Raw genomic sequence first — 16,726 nt, forward strand, 5'->3', positions numbered from 1 at the left:
CTGCCGTGAGTCTGTTTTGACTTTCAACATCTTCTCTGTTATTGTTTGTGATTGTTACTCCCAGATATTTAAATGTGTTTGCTTTGTGGAACCTGTAGTCTAATACTTCTAAGTGGTCTTTTTCATCCCATTGCCTACTTATTTTCATGTAGTTTGTTTTACTCTCATTTATTTGTAAGCCCACTTTTCTTGCTTCTTTTATAAGTATTTCTGTTATCGCTCGAAGGTCATATTTATTTTCGGCTACAATGGCCACATCATCTGCAAACGCTAGAAGGTTTATTTTATCAGGAATCCTTACTCCCCCTTGACTACTTTTTGTTTTCTTAAGAGCTTCCGCCAGCGCTATGTCGAATAGTTGCGGTGATAGACTTAGGGCCGCTTTCCCCAAATCAAGATTAACTCTGATCGTGGTTTAAACTCTAGTTTAACCTCAGATTCACTTTCCCCAAAATAATTTCTCCGTTTAAACTAGGTTTAAGTTAACCCTCTGGGTGAGGCTGGTTTAACTGGCGATCCATGGGTTAAACCAGGAGAGAAGAATAATAGCTCAATTTTGATTGGCTCTTGGCTGACTTGTTACGTTCGGCAGACGGCAATGGCAAATATCTTTGTTTGGCGTTTTTTAAACATAACCTCAAATAATTTGAACTGGAAATAAATTAAGGAATAGTAAACCAGAACCTATCTAGATAATTCATGACTATTCTAAATTTAAAGATATAAGGCTACAGATATAATGGTTTTAAGGTTTTTAAATGTGTAGAGTAGGCCTGAATTATTATATTTTTGGTAGGTAGTAGGCCTATCGTAGTTGTGTACAATCGATAGGCTACCTTGTCCACAGCAACGCAACAGTGGTTGGAGAGTTTGCTCATAAGAAGCCTTTTGGTTTGATTTTATTTTAACACGAGTCTTACATTACACAAAAGTATAAATATTAGTTAACATTCGGGCCTAACCACTAGCCTATTATCATGTGTGAATTAACAACTACTGTAGTAGGCCTAAAATTAAAATTTAGTTCTGAAACATTGATCAAACGTGTCTAATGCTGAGTAGCCTAGGCCTGCCATTACAAAGGATAGGCTCTAGTTTTTAATCCACAAACATTAATTTTGCGTCTTTCCCAACATTTTATTTTCCCATGATTGTAATTAATGCTTTTATTTTATGCGTACAGTAGGCCTACTGTTAAATTTAAGCTTAAATAAACACAAGAATTAAAATGCTTATAAATTAGCATCAGTACAATTTATCAGCCTGCAAATAAAAATGTTTCTTTTTAATGTCAACAATTGGAGACAATGACACGAAACTTAATACAAATAACCAAAACACGAGAAAATTAATGACAGATATGTCATAGTGGGGAGCTAAACCGCTTATATTGCAGACAAAATTGCATAACAGTGTTGCCAACATTGTTGCTTGCAAAGAAAAGCCAGGTTAAACTAAACTGCCATGACAAAATAGTGGGGAAAGCCATCCTAAGTTTAACCCACCGATTAAAGTTAACCGAGATTAAGTTATACTTGATTTGGGGAAAGTGGCCCTTAAAGATAAGTCTTAAAGATAATAACAACTGTCCTAACATAAGATAAAGATAACAATGACACTTATTCTTTCTATTTGTTCTTCTATTCTTTCTTTGGTTTCTCTTCATCCACACATTAAACTAGTTATGGTTACTATTCATCCAATCACAGACTTCTAAGTTGGTTACTTATCACCCACAAACTATTGTGACATAGCAAGCGCACAGCAGACAGATGTGTAAGGAGCAAAAGACTGTCAGTGCAAGCAGGTAGCTTGACCTTGAAGCTAATGGCCATTTTTTGTTTAGCTTCCATTTTTTTTTTGTCAAATGAACTGTGATGTTTCAAAAACAATAATGGGGGAACTTACTGCATATAAAAATATTCAGAAATAGTTAAATATACGGTGCATTTCAACATATTAGATTGAAGAAACACAATTTAGAAAATTTTCTTGGTATTTTGAGGTTATGTAACAATTTTAAGAGGCATCTATTGACCACGCCGCCTGGTTAATCAAAGTTCACACATGACGATTTTTCACTGATTAGTTTGAATAAGTGTATGTTCTATACCTTTGTTGGTTTGGTGTTTAAAAGTAACAATTTTATTTGAAGTTTATTACTTAAAATAAGGAACATGTATAACAATTGTTATTCAGAAATCAGAAAATCTTTATTGTTTCATATTGAATTACAAGCTTATACACAGAGTAGGGCCTACTAAGAATAACTTAGATTAACTAACACACACACTTGTGAATTATTTAACTATGAAACAATTCATCCCTAGGTCAAAGACCTGTTTGGGATGTTCTATTACGTACATATACATATAAAAACAGCTCAAAAGATGGGATCACCGACATCAATAAATGTTACACTCTAAAGCAACTCTAACTTTATTATGTCAAAACATGAAATAAAATTTTGAGTGCATGAACCATTGTCCATGTTATTTGCTGATGATATGTTGAAATCCATTAGAATTTTGTAGAGAATTTGAAGGCCCGAATAGCAGAGTTCAAGTTGAATACTGAGAAACTATTCTGTAAGAAACCTTTGTTTCAAATTCTGAAATCCATTCAATTGTATATGAAAAATGTGTTTAGGCTACTATGCTCTCCATTTTACATATCACAAGTGTACATTTGTACCTACTGATAGTACAATAGAACTTCTATATATCTACTTTTTAGGCAGTCTATTGCTATACATCGGATGGCCGAGGACCTTGTTATGCCGTCGAAGGGGAGAAAATACTCCTGCAGTGGTATAGGAGCTACCTCATTATTGTAGCTAGAGACACGAAAATTGTGCCTGCCCAGAATGGAAAAATAGACAAAACAAGGTAAATAACTAGAATTCTATGAATATAAAAATATAAATTGATAAATATTTACTGTAGAAGAATCTTGAACTTATCACAATTAATTACTTTATTTTCCCTTCTGATTATGACAAATCGTAAATTTTAACTCTGCAATCTACGCACAATAATATTGTAACAATGGAAACTTGTCTCAGGTTAATTATCTGACTTAGTGCTAGATCAATCAAGCATTTATACATTACTTGCGCCTCGGAAATCTAGCCTCTGGCTTGCATGTACAAGGTTAGTTCTTCAACACTTTCAAAAATTCTTTTATGGTTTATATTTTACAGTGTATTGTGAAAATCAGTGATAGTCAAATGAAAAAATGTTTTATTCTGATTTGAATGCCCCAAGAATGATTCCTTGTTTTCTTTTGTTTTTGACATCACATGCAGTGTTGTAGTTCTAGTTCACTTATGTTTACTCTATGATTTCAGGGTTACCTAATGGCAAATGGAACAAACTTGTACAAGAAACACTAAACTTTACATTATAGCCAACCATACAAAAAACACAAACATAACCATAATGACATAATGTTCAACTAAGGAAGGCATGATTTGAAGAGAGAGTTTTCTTCAGGCCTGCTAGTGTAAAGTTTTTCGTTTCTTGTGCCAGTTACCCAAAAAGTCCTAAAAACCTAGGCTCTTGTGCTCTATGTCCTTAAGTTTACTCAATTTTTGTAGTGAGCAAGATAAAGAGAAGCACATAGTGACGGTGCTGGATATCCAGAACAAGTTCATAGTGTTCTCTGCTCCAATGAGAGAGGTACAAGCTGTGATGGTGGAGTGGGGCTCACTCTACGTACTGACAGGCGACAACTGTCTGTCTCTACTGGTGGAGAAGGATCTGCAGTCCAAGCTGGCGTTGCTGTTCAAGAAAAACCTTTACGACGTGTCAATCAGGTACGCCAATAGTCATTTGTGCTCTAGTGTGCAAAGTGGCACTTTTTCAAATGAGAGAAAAATGTTGATGGACAATTATTGCTGATTGTGTAGATTGTATTGAATTTAAAAGATCACAAATGACACATTATATTATGTGATTATGTCTACAGTTAGTTGTTAAATGTGACAATGTGCTCAAAAGCTTACTTACAACATCGAGGTTATGCAGTAGGTTTTGCAGCTGAGCTTCATTAATGAGGTGATAGATAAACTATGTCATTGCCAGTTTTTTTTTAAAGTCTGCAAACAAAATTACTCTCCATTTATACTGTTGTCTTTTCAAAAATTTATAATTACTTTGTTTTTGTAAGATATCTCTATTGTGCAAAATTATGTGTAAAGATAAAAAAGCAAAATCTCCTCTTGAAGAGTCCTTGGAGGCTAGTGGCCATCTTGGATGAGCTGTTGTAGAGTTATTTTTATTTATCATCCAAACATATATTTTCAAACCTCTAAGTAAATACCTATAATTTAAGTATCTAGAACAAGAAATTTTCTTTGTAGTTTATTAAATTATTTTATCAGTTACAACGTTTAGCCTCCAAGTACTCTTAATCTCGGAGTAAGTATATGTACAAACAAGAAAGTATGGATGTACTTTGTTTGGCATTTGCCTAATGAAATCTGCTTTTCAGGATTGCCAAAAGCCATCAATATGACTTGGAGGGCCTGACGGACATATTTCGCCAGTACGGTGATCACTTATACAGCAAGGGTGATCACAATGCTGCTATCGAGCAGTACATCAAAACCATCGGGAAGCTTGAGCCTTCATATGTTATAAGAAAGGTAAGATCCTCAAGTGGGTTGGTAGTCATAATTCCTTCAAATCAAAAATGCAAAAACAACAGCAAGGGTTTGTTTTGTGCTTAGTTTTTGTTTAGTTTTGAGGGATTCCATAAGACTGCAACATCTGTTTGTACAGTGGATGTTTCAGATAACTCTCAATTAATACGATATACAGCCTTTATTTTAATAAATTATATCTCTTTTAAAATAGCAACTATAATAATTATTTCATAACTGTATTGGTCGAGACCCTATGGCCAAAATGTTTTACCCAACCCGACCTGAAGTAAAAAAGTATGGCTCGCATATCATTTAACAATATGATTGCTTGACTTGTTGTGTTGACAGTTCCTACAGTCTCACCAGATAGACAACCTGACAGACTACCTACAGGTACTTCACAAGCAGGGAGTGGCTACAGCGGATCATACGACTCTGCTGCTCAACTGTTACACCAAACTGAACAAGATTGACAAGTTCAAGGAGTTCATAATGGTGTGTAAGAAATTGACTATATACAGAAGTAGATCTATTCCAATGTTAAAGTTGTTGCCGGTTTAAAAATAAAAACCATCACCTTTAAACTGTGGATTAAGTCAACTGTTGTAGTTTGCATGCTTATGGATATATTTTGATCAAACTTGGTAAGTTTTTACTATTATTTAATATTAATATTAATTATTTTGTACTAAGTTATGAACATTTTACTAATAACACACTCTATTACCTTCCCTGTAGCAGCAAATTTATGTAAACGTTAAACTAATGTTATTTTATTAGGGAATAATCCTGACATTATTAAGGAGATATTTTATTGAAAATATAATCATACATATGAAAATTCGCTTAGTTTGCTGGTTCGCTGCAGTGGGAGGTGGGAGTATTGTAAATATGCTATAACATTCCCTCTTTCTATTACAGACTAAAGACAGAGAAGTGGACTTCAACGTAGAAGTTGCTATAAATGTTTGCCGACAGACATCATCAGAAGACGCTCTCGTATTGGCAGAAAAACACAAACTGCACTCTTGGTACCTCAAGATTCAGATTGAGGACCATGCTAAGTACATTGCAGCTATCGAGTACATTGGGAAACTACCATTTGCTCAGGTAGGCTTACCACCAATATAGCCTCACAGTATGTACTGTCATAATTGTAGTAATAATTTATGTATTTTTAATCACAAGTATACATTTTTGCATATGAATAGCACCATGGAATCAAAATATTAATCACTAAATTATAAAATTTAAGAAACTATTTTTATAAAACTTGTTTGGTAGAGCCTTGACTTTTCTCCTTGACTCTTTTTCTGTCTGCAAATTTACAGTCCTACCTTGTTTTAAATGTCTAGTAGAGACCTTAAACTTTTAACGTCATAATTATTTTAACGTTAATGTACATTGTCATGGGTCTGTATTATGAAAAGAACATGAATACATGGTGTGTGCAGAAAGAATAAGCCATCTTGTCTGGCTTTGTAGAACCTTACCCTAGTACATGATTTTTCAGAAAGCATATTTTGTTGATTAAAAGTCCTACGATCAATGAGTGATTCTTGAAACTCTCATTACCAACATAATTGGAAGCAGATGATTTTGTTCTGTCATTTACAGCCTTCCAGCCTTTGGGAAGGTGGATTACACATAAATTGAAATTTCAGGCTGAGGATAGCATGAAGAAGTTTGGAAACGTTTTGCTCCAAAATTCGCCTAAAGAAGCCACTGATTTACTGAAAAGACTTTGTACGAACTACAGACCTTACAACAAGTCACTTACTGATCAGGTATGGTGTTTGTTGTGGATTGTAATGTCAATTACAGACATTACTGTTTATAATTTGATTCACAATTGAGAATCAGTAATTCGTAATTGATCTTTATTTGTTTAGTCTGTATTTTTTTTTCTCTTTAGTTGTAATTTTTCTTTGTACCACTTTCTTGCTGTATTTAAAACAGGCATTTAGTACAGTACAGTTAATTGCTTTTATGAATGTTTCATGTTTCATGCAATTTCATGTTGCACCATCCAGATATTGTGAAATATTTAAAAAGTGAAAAGTGTAAGTCATCTTTTCACTATTCGAGAAACATCTTAACTTAACATTAACTACAAAGTTGATTCTAAAATTAGTCTATATTCATAGTTTAATTACATCGAGAAGAGTCTAAACCAAAGTGTGTTTACGATTAAAATGAAATCTTCATATACACCTTGTGTTGGTCTATTTAAATGAGTACTTTATGTTCTTAATCTTTTGTTAGCTTAAGATTGATTTATTTCTATCTTTCTTAGGATTTAAAACAAAATGTTACAAACGAGTATGACAGAGCTGATCCTGCGGATTACATTCATCTATTTGAAAATAATTCAGAGAGGCTAGTCGAGTTTTTGGAATATCTCATTCAAGTGAGTAAATATAGGTTACGTAGAAGCAATAATATCTATTAGCATTATATGAGTTCTTTGACGCTACTGAGGGAATATCAGTTAGAGCACAGATTAGAGAAACAAAGTTTGGAAAATCACTTAAATTTTGAGTTCTATAAAAAATTGTTTTTGCATTACTATGTGATTGAATTAATTAATTATTTACTTCAAATTATATGTATGTAAAATGTAAGCTAAATTGGACCAGTAGGTTTTGGGTCATGTAAAGACAGTGGGAGAGAAAGGTACAAGATTATTTTTACAAGAGTAACAATATTGGTGTCCTAATAATTATTGATTAGTAGAAATTCTGCTTACTATCAGTGTTAGGACTGTATTAGGTAATAGGAATTTATTACTTTAACTTAAAGATTACCCGTTCAATTCAGTTTAATCAACAGATTTTTATGGTAAAAACTGGAGCCCATGTATGATTAGGCCCATGTATGATGTATGATTGGGCTTTTAATATGGTCCTGACTATAAAATTAGCAAATCTTAGTCCACTATCATCTCACTCATTCATCCATTCACTTTGGGATACTGAAGTACTATCAATCTCTATTAAAGATGAACAATGTTTTATTTTAATTAATAATTACAAGATCAACAAATCTAAATTTACAAATGTTACTTAACATTTTGATTCTTTCAATATATATGTTGAATGCCTGCTCCATCTTCAAATTCTTGAACAATTTCCATTTTTTTCTAGAGCTTCTGTAGCATAACATGCCCTTAAAATTGAGCAAGTCAATCTCAGTCTAATCCAATTAACAATCCGACTTTAAGGCTTGCCCCAATTTTATGACAACCTCTCAGCCAGTGCTCTTATCGGTGTTTGAAAATCGTTGCCTAAGATTCTGCAGACTGATGTTATCAAGGGAGTGAAAGAGGCATTCCGGCACTCACAGGCTGACATATACATTCTTTTCTTTTCTTCTGCGTTTTTTATGACATTGTCATGTGGTTTGGAGACGCATTGGTTTCTACGACACGGATATCAAATTTAATTTATTGTTCCAGATGTTGTAACTGTCTGATTTTACTGCTTTGTAACTTAACAAATTTTCAAATACTCTTAAAATTTGATTGTTAAATATACAGATCAACATGTAGTTTAATCTGACTCCATAGGGAAATGCGAGGTAATTAAACACTTAATACAACATAAATCAATATCGAGCAGTTAAAAAATGAATTGTGATTAATTAACTGTTTTTGAATCAATTATTTTTGCATTTGTCCTCTAACCACAAACTTGTCCATGGCCACAGACGAGTGGCAAGTGGCAGCCGCTGGTGTACAACACACTGGTGGAGCATTACCTGCAAGTGTGGTCGAGACTGAGCGATGCTGCCACCAGAGTGCAGTGGGAGCAGCGGATAGTGCGGCTGTTAGAATCACCCGATGCTAAGTACGACCGACACCAGACTCTCATCTTGTGTCAGGCTGTCAACTTTCGACCGGGAATCCTGTATCTGTACGAGGAGAATAAACTGTGAGTGGACCGTGTGTATTATAGTTGGAGTTAACACATTCTAGGTAGACAGATGACTGTCAGTTAACTTACATTTTTATGTTTGTTCTGACTGGAAGCCGGACTTGAGGACATTGTGTATTAGATGCGTAATGGTCTCATTTAGGCCTTTGAGTAACAAGTAGTTTACAAACCTTAAAGATGTTTTACCCTCTTCCTGTAGAAAAACTAGATGTATTGTTCCAATACACCTGAGCCAGCAGGACTACCAGTCAGTCCTGGTGTGTTGCCGCAGGTTTAGTCTACAGTTTGGTGAGTCGGCGATTTAACCAGTCATGCGACGGACTTTTGTGAGTTGGATCTAGGTATCTGCTACTACGGTATCAGTACAGTTAAATTCTTGTACTGTACCGGCTCACCTCTTGCTTTGCAGGATAGATTCCACACATAGGCCTGTGGCCATTGCAGAAGTGCATATATATTCAAGGTGTATAGAGGCCCCCCAACATATTTTGTATATAAAAATACCTCCGCCACAGCAAACCTGCAGACTAAGCGAATTTCCATTTGCCTTATTGGATTTACACTAAAATGTCTCCTTAAAAATATCACATTTATTCCCTATTTAAATAACATTAGTTTAACAAGTACTTAGGTTTGCTGCAACAGGAAGGGTAAAAAGCGGTTTTTTTAATGTTAATAGTTTAGTATGAAATGAATGCATTTTCCAAATTTGATCAAAATATGACCATAAACAAGCAAACTACGACAGTTTACTTATTCTCCTTAAGAATAACATGGGAGTTTTAAATTTATAGTTTTTTGGAATTTTCTCCGTAACCATTAGGCGCATAATAACGCTTCAACATACTACATTATTTGTTTTTTTACGCTCTACAAAATGGTTTGGAAAGAAATTGCTAAATTACAAAATTTTACAAATTTTTAAATTGCTAATTTGTTTTTAGGGTCAAAAATGGGAAAAACCAATTTTTGCCCCATAAAACCCCCATAAACCCCTGTTCCCATAGTCGGATCATGCTGGTTCGCAAATTCGTTCGAATAAACGTAGGTTTAATAATAATAATATTAATATATCTTTATTGTCGTTTGGTAATATAAACATTACAATAGACAAGGTCAACATGTTTTGTTACATATGTTATATAAAATATTAAATATTCTACAGAAAATGTTAAAATAAAGTTAAAAGAATCTTAAAAGGATAAAGCATCAGTAATAATAAAAACTTTGAAATTAACAGGGAAAAGACCATAACACGAACAAAGAATCATCAAGACTGCTTGGCCTCACATTTAAGCGTTGAAAAATCTACATTCTGCAAAAACTCCTCAACTGAATAAAAAGCACGACTTGTAAGCCAATCTGATAATTTTGACCTATACAAATGAATACTTTCCTGATTTCTAAAATATATTGGAAGTTTATTAAATAGTTTTATTACGTATTTATTTAGTTTTATTTAGTATTTATAACTTTTGATAAATTTTTGATAGCCTGGCTTGAGGAATATATAAATCTTTTGATTGTCTGGTGATATACCCATGGATTGAGTTGCAAGGAACAAATTTATTCAGATTCTCTTTAACGGAAACTAAATTGTAAAAAATGAAAATATTAGAGAGTGTCATGATTTTATTTTCAGCAAAAAATGCTTTGCAACTAACCCTATCCGGAATTTCAAACATAATTCTGAGAGCCTTCTTTTGCCATGTAAAGACCCGGTGAGCTCCTGAGCTATTACCCCACAGTATATTGCCATACAGCAAGTGTGAGTGAAATAAACTGTGATAAACAATTAGAAGTGTTGGTTTAGAAACACAATTTTTAAGTTTTCTTATCAAACAACATACTCTTGACAATTTTGAAATGATATTATTGGTTTGTATTTCCCAAGTGAGTTTAGAGTCTATGGATATTCCGAGTAATTTGACAGAAACTGCATTGTCTGCTTCAAGATTACGCAAAGTAAAACAAATTTTTTCTGTTTTATCATGATTTATTTCCAGAAAATTACTTTCAAACCATAGCTTACCCAATTCAATGGCGTTTTCTATGCTTTGGTTTGCAGAGTAAAAGTTGTCAGCTGATGAGATGAAGGTTGTGTCGACAGCATATAAAATTGTTTACACGTTTGTACCAAATTTCATCAAAATCGGATGAGTTTTGTTCGAGTTATCACGCTAACAGACACATATATAAATATCTATATATGAATTTGAACGGATGGTGTTTTTGGTCTCTAGGGACCTCAAAACAAAAAAGTAAATCGGTCCCGGGTCCAGGTCTTACCATGAGTACTACGGTAATAGCTTATTCCCTATAGGGGAAATTCGCTAAAAAATAGGTCCACGTTGTTTACAGATACCAACAGATCCTACAGTACCACCTGAGTCAGCAGGACTACCAGTCAGTCCTGGCATGTTGCCGCAGGTTTGGTCTACAGGACCCCAGCTTGTGGCTACAGGCACTCTGGGCCGGAGCCAAGGACATAGACATGCCCAGCCACTTGCTGGCTGAGATACTCACCATAATAGGTGAGTCATGTATACCACATTACAAAAACTAAGGGAGTATGAAAATTATTTAAGTTTAAGATCATGATTTTTATCCTCAATAATTTAAAGTTTGTGTACAGGTGTTCACGCTTGAGAATTTTGTTAAAGTTGAGCTTGAGTCCAGCTTTTGGAAAGCGCTCTAGCCTCGAGCAGTTTTTGAGCCAGGCCTTTTTTAATGAATTTGACTTAAACCTATATATGGGTATACCACTTATATGTTTTGCTCCACTTTAAACAAATCTAAAAAAAAATAAAGTACATCACACTGATACTAAATTCAATGTTATCACTATCAGCCAACAATTATCGAAATTCATTGGCTTATTACATAGCAGTGAGCAGTTTACGCACACTTAAATGGCCACAGGCAAGATGCAATGGTTTATAGATTAGATTAATCAACAAAATTCAACAACTATGTCACCAACTAATAACAAAACGTCACTTGCAAGACGAAGGGGCGTAAGTATATAGCATATTAATGTGTTACACCACCAATTGCTTTGTCTTGCAAGTGTTGAATAGTTTGTATATTCTATTTATTACCATGTTCTTTTAGGGATTTAGCATTTTCACTTGCTAAGTAGTGTTAGTATTTTCTGATAGAAATCTGAATAAACTGTCATAAATTACTTTGACCTTACAAATTTCTATATTCAAAAATGAAGTTTTTTGACATTTTCTGAATCAACCACGTGACAGATTTTCATTATTCTGCTCTTAAAGGAAAGATAATTTTTAGAGGGAGGTACCTAATGTCGAAGTCAGAAGTCATAATTTTAATTTTAGGTTCCAGTTCTTTATAAATTCAATTTTAACTAAAAAAGTGTAGCAGCCCAACAGCTGATATATGGGACGCTATCATTACTAGTTTTCATATAGTTTATGAATCAAAGAGTTAGTGTAAGCCTCTACATCCTTCAAGTAATCCTTCACGCTGACAATCGTAATCTCGAAACAAACCAAGACAATGTTTGGTAGTTGGTAGTTGGTAGTTGTTTTTACAACTACAACAAAAGACATGTGGCAAGATAAATCCTTCCCCGACACCTCTCTTTGAGAAAACTCCTTCATACATCGGACGCAAACTGAAGAACCTGTTACCAAATAATCTCCAAACTCGACTGAAAAAATCCTCAAGAAAGAACTTAAAAAGTATCTACAGGACAGATCTACAGTGTACACCTTAGATGAGTTCCTGGGCCTACTACAATGAAAAAATGCAGTTTTGACATGAATCCATTTCTTGATGTTATCGGATCTGTAATGTATAAATAAACAAATAAACTTGTTATTCGTTGTGACCCTTGGTTGGAATATATAATTGATAAAATGGAAGAATTACCTTATCCAACCACAGTTGCTAGTATGCAGTTTTATTTAGTCAGTGACAGTAATAAGAGAGTGCTGGCCAGCCTTTACAGTTTTAATAATTTGATTAACATGACTAGTTTTTACTATTGTGATTCTGACAGTGTTTTAAAGAATCTTTTTACATACCACAATGTATTAATACATTGATGATGTGGTTGCATACAATGACCTGACGATGTTCTAAGGAACGAAACTAGTTGTCATACTAGCAACTGTGTTTGGATAAGGTAATTCTTCCATTTTATCAACAAATAAACTTGTTGTTTCAGAGAAAGAACGACTTCTCTCTCCACTACTTGTCATTGACGCCCTGAGCAACTGGAACGCTGTAAAAGTCGGTGACATCAGAGCATATCTACAGAGTGTTCTTCAAGCCGAAGAGAAGCTGAGGGATCAAGATCAAGCTCGGAACACTAAGTACAAAGACGAGACTGCTCGGATACGGAAACAAATCCACAACATGCAGAACTCGTGAGAATCTGACATCAATTTTAACCTGGATAACTTAGACTAGTTCTCAAGAGCCATACTTAGCTGTAGATTACAAGGTTTACATATGTAGAAAAGGTTGGAGGAATAAAGAATAAAAACTTCTGGGATTGAAGCTCTCTGAATTGTTTTTAGCAAACGTTATTTTTGAAATAGACAAGTCTACCAATAATTTTAGTTTTTTTTTTTAGTATAGGGTAAAAAAGTATATCGGCATGTAAACAAATTAATAACTATTTTGTGGTTTCGATACAGTCTTAAAAGAATGCAACATAATAAACTACTTTGCAAATCAGTTGTGACCCTATTCCCATGTTTTTACGACTGTTTGATAATATTTATGATTGTTTCATAGGGCCATCGTGTTCCAAGGCTCGAGATGTTGTGCTTGTAATCACCAACTTGAACTTCCCAGTGTACATTTCCTCTGTCAACATTCATATCATCAACAGTAAGTTGTTATTTTACATTTAATCCAATCTCTTTAAAAATAGCCTACTATTACTACAATTTTCCCTGTACATTATTATTTTATGCACAAGAGATTTTGTGGCTAGAACCATAAATGAGACGTTTTCCTTTTAGGTTTTTTGGATGATTTGTTTTTAAGGTTATTTGAAGAACCTGAGTGCTGATATTTACTTCTTGTTGTTTTAATTACTTTTGAAGTAATACTGAGTTACTGGATAAAAACATCATATTTGTAGACTACAGTAGACTTCCTCTTATCCAGACACCTTTTAAGCGGACATCGGTTTAACCGGACTACACTCAGTGGAAATGACATCTCTTTAACCAGACAATTTTTATCAGCACATTAGTTAAACCGGACTAGATCGGCAGGAGGTGGGCAGTACTGAAACGTCTGTTCTCGTGGGAAAGATTTGAGACCAGTGATCACGTGTCATAATACAGGGTGTATACCAACCGGGAAAACCGGGAGAACCGGGAAATAACCTTGAATTTGAAGGGACCTGGAAAAAACCGGGAAAAAGCCGGGATTTTTGGTCCGATTCCGGGATTTTTATTTTAGCCCCGGTAGAAGATTGTAGTCGTAAAATGCGTCTTGCCGCGATTGCGGGCGACGACGATGACGTTTCCGTGACCGCGAGAGACGACGATGACGTTTCCGTGACCGCGGGAGACGACGATGACGTTTCCGTGACCGCGGGAGACGACGATGATGATTTCTACACGGCCGCGTGAAATGCTCAAGATTTTGCAGCGATAGTGGCCGACGACGATGACGTTTCCGCGACCGCGGGAGACGACGATGACGTTTCCGCGACCGCGGGAGACGACGATGACGTTTCCGCGACCGCGGGAGACGACGATGACGTTTCCGCGACCGCGGGAGACGACGATGACGTTTCCGTGACCGCGGGAGACGACGATGACGTTTCCGTGACCGCGGGAGACGACGATGACGTTTCCGTGACCGCGGGAGACGACGATGAAGTTTCCGTGACTGCGAAAGACGACGATGATGATTTCTACACGGCCGCGTGATATGCTCATGTTTTTGCCGTGATTGCGGCCGACGACGATGACGTTTCCGTGACCGCGGGAAACGACGTTGACGTTTCCGCGACCGCGGGAGACGACGATGATGTAGACAGGGTGTATACCAACCGGGAAAACCGGGAGAACCGGGAAAAAACCTTGAATTTGAAGGGACCTGGAAAAAACCGGGAAAAAGCCGGGATTTTTGGACCGATTCCGGGATTTTTATTTAAGCCCCGGTAGAAGATTGTAGTCGTAAAATGCGTCTTGCCGCGATTGCGGGCGACGACGATGACGTTTTCGTGACCGCGGGAGACGACGATGACGTTTCCGTGACCGCGGGAGACGGTGATGACGTTTTCGTGACCGCGGGAGACGACGATGATGTTTCCGTGACCTCGGGAGACGACGATGACGTTTCCGTGACCGCGGGAGACGACTATGACGTTTCCGTGACCGCGGGATCAACGATGATGTATACACTGCCGCGGGAAATATTCATGATTTTGCCGAGATCGCGGACGACCACGATGACGTTTTCGTGACCGCGGGAGACGACGATGATTATGTCTACACGGCCGCAGATGTTTATGATTTGGCCGAGATCGGGACGACGGCGATGACGTTTCCATATCTGCGAGAGGCAATGATGATGTCTACACGGCCGCGGAAGATTTTCGTGATTTGCCGTGACCGCGAAAAACGACGATGATGATTTCTACACGGCCGCCTGATATGCTCATGATTTTACCGTGATTGCGGCCGACGACGATGACGTTTCCGTGACCGCGGGAAACGACGATGACGTTTCCGTGACCGCGGGAAACGACGATGACGTTTCCGTGACCGCGGGAAACGACGATGACGTTTCCGTGACCGCGGGAAACGACGATGACGTTTCCGTGACCGCGGGAAACGACGATGACGTTTCCGTGACCGCGGGAAACGACGATGATGTTTACACTGCCACGGGAAATATTCATTATTTTGCCGAGATCGTGGATGACGACGATGACGTATCCGTGACCGCGGGAGACGACGATGATGCAGACACGGCCGCGGGAAATATTCATGATTTCGCCGAGATTGCGGACGACGACGACGATGACGTTTCCGTGACTGCGGGAGGCTATGATGATGTCCACACGGCCGCGGAAGATATTCGTGATTTGCCGTGACCGCGAAAGACGACGATGATTATGTCTACACGGCCGCCGATGTTCATGATTTAGCCGCGATCGCGGACTACAACGATGACGTTTTCGTGACCGCGGGAGTCAATGATGGTGTCTAGACGGCCTCGGAAGATTTTCGTGATTTTGCCGTGATCGCGGTCGATGACGATGACGTTTATGTGACCGCGGGAGTCAATGATGGTGTCTAGACGGCCTCGGAAGATTTTCGTGATTTTGCCGTGATCGCGGTCGATGACGATGACGTTTATGTGACCGCGGGAGTCAATGATGGTGTCTACACGGCCTCGGAAGATTTTCGTGATTTTGCCGTGATCGCGGTCGATGACGATGACGTTTATGTGACCGCGGAAGTCAATGATGGTGTCTACACGGCCGCTGAAGATTTTCGTGATTTTGCCGCGATCGCGGACGACAACGATGACGTTTTTGTGACCGCGGGAGTCAATGATGGTGTCCACACGGCCGCGGAAGATTTTCGTGATTTTGCCGCGATCGTGGATGACGATGATTACGTTTCCGTGATCGCGAGAGACGGCGATCATGTATACATACCGCGGGAGATGTCCAGGATTTTTCTATGATAACGTAAGACTGTGATGACGTGTACGTCACTGTGGGAAGCGACCACACGACCACAGGAAATATTCAGGATTTTGCCGCCGTTGATAATGTGTTCATAAAAAATGAAGATAATATTCAGGATTTTGCTGCTATCGAGAGAGACGATTTTTCCGTGGCCTTAAGTAATGATGATAATGAAAATTATTACTATAATAAGGATTATTACTTTTTAAACACTAGCTCACTGGACTTTTGATGTAAGTTTATATTGTATACTTAAGCTGCAAGTCTTAAATTGATTATAGTTTAAGTGGAACCAACAAATACGCGGGAACCTGGAAAAACTAAGAAAAACCAGGAAAAAACCTGGGAAAAACCTGGAATTTCACTTTAATAAAATAGTATACACCCTGTGTAGACACGGCCACGGGAAATATTCATGATTTTGCCGAGATTGCGGACGAC

At 37.1% G+C, this 16,726-nt stretch overlaps 1 protein-coding gene across 2 annotated transcripts in view; it reads left to right on the forward strand.

Annotated features, from left to right (window-relative positions):
- The window catches only part of LOC128988911 (vacuolar protein sorting-associated protein 11 homolog), a 50,351-nt gene that overhangs the window by 23,493 nt on the left and 10,132 nt on the right, over nucleotides 1–16,726 (forward strand). For both annotated transcript variants that reach the window (XM_054410683.1, XM_054410682.1), the window contains 11 exons: nucleotides 2,737–2,888; nucleotides 3,599–3,817; nucleotides 4,495–4,648; nucleotides 4,997–5,143; nucleotides 5,570–5,758; nucleotides 6,313–6,435; nucleotides 6,945–7,058; nucleotides 8,357–8,580; nucleotides 10,945–11,117; nucleotides 12,782–12,983; nucleotides 13,357–13,452. In XM_054410683.1, the coding sequence (XP_054266658.1) occupies nucleotides 2,737–2,888; nucleotides 3,599–3,817; nucleotides 4,495–4,648; nucleotides 4,997–5,143; nucleotides 5,570–5,758; nucleotides 6,313–6,435; nucleotides 6,945–7,058; nucleotides 8,357–8,580; nucleotides 10,945–11,117; nucleotides 12,782–12,983; nucleotides 13,357–13,452 (1,793 nt within the window). The remainder of the gene's footprint in view (nucleotides 1–2,736; nucleotides 2,889–3,598; nucleotides 3,818–4,494; nucleotides 4,649–4,996; nucleotides 5,144–5,569; nucleotides 5,759–6,312; nucleotides 6,436–6,944; nucleotides 7,059–8,356; nucleotides 8,581–10,944; nucleotides 11,118–12,781; nucleotides 12,984–13,356; nucleotides 13,453–16,726) is intronic.

This window comes from Macrosteles quadrilineatus, unplaced genomic scaffold, assembly GCF_028750875.1.
Source record: "Macrosteles quadrilineatus isolate MER2022 unplaced genomic scaffold, UCM_ALF_1.0 Scaffold_3__2_contigs__length_128488019, whole genome shotgun sequence".
NCBI classification, from domain to species: Eukaryota; Metazoa; Arthropoda; class Insecta; order Hemiptera; family Cicadellidae; genus Macrosteles; species Macrosteles quadrilineatus.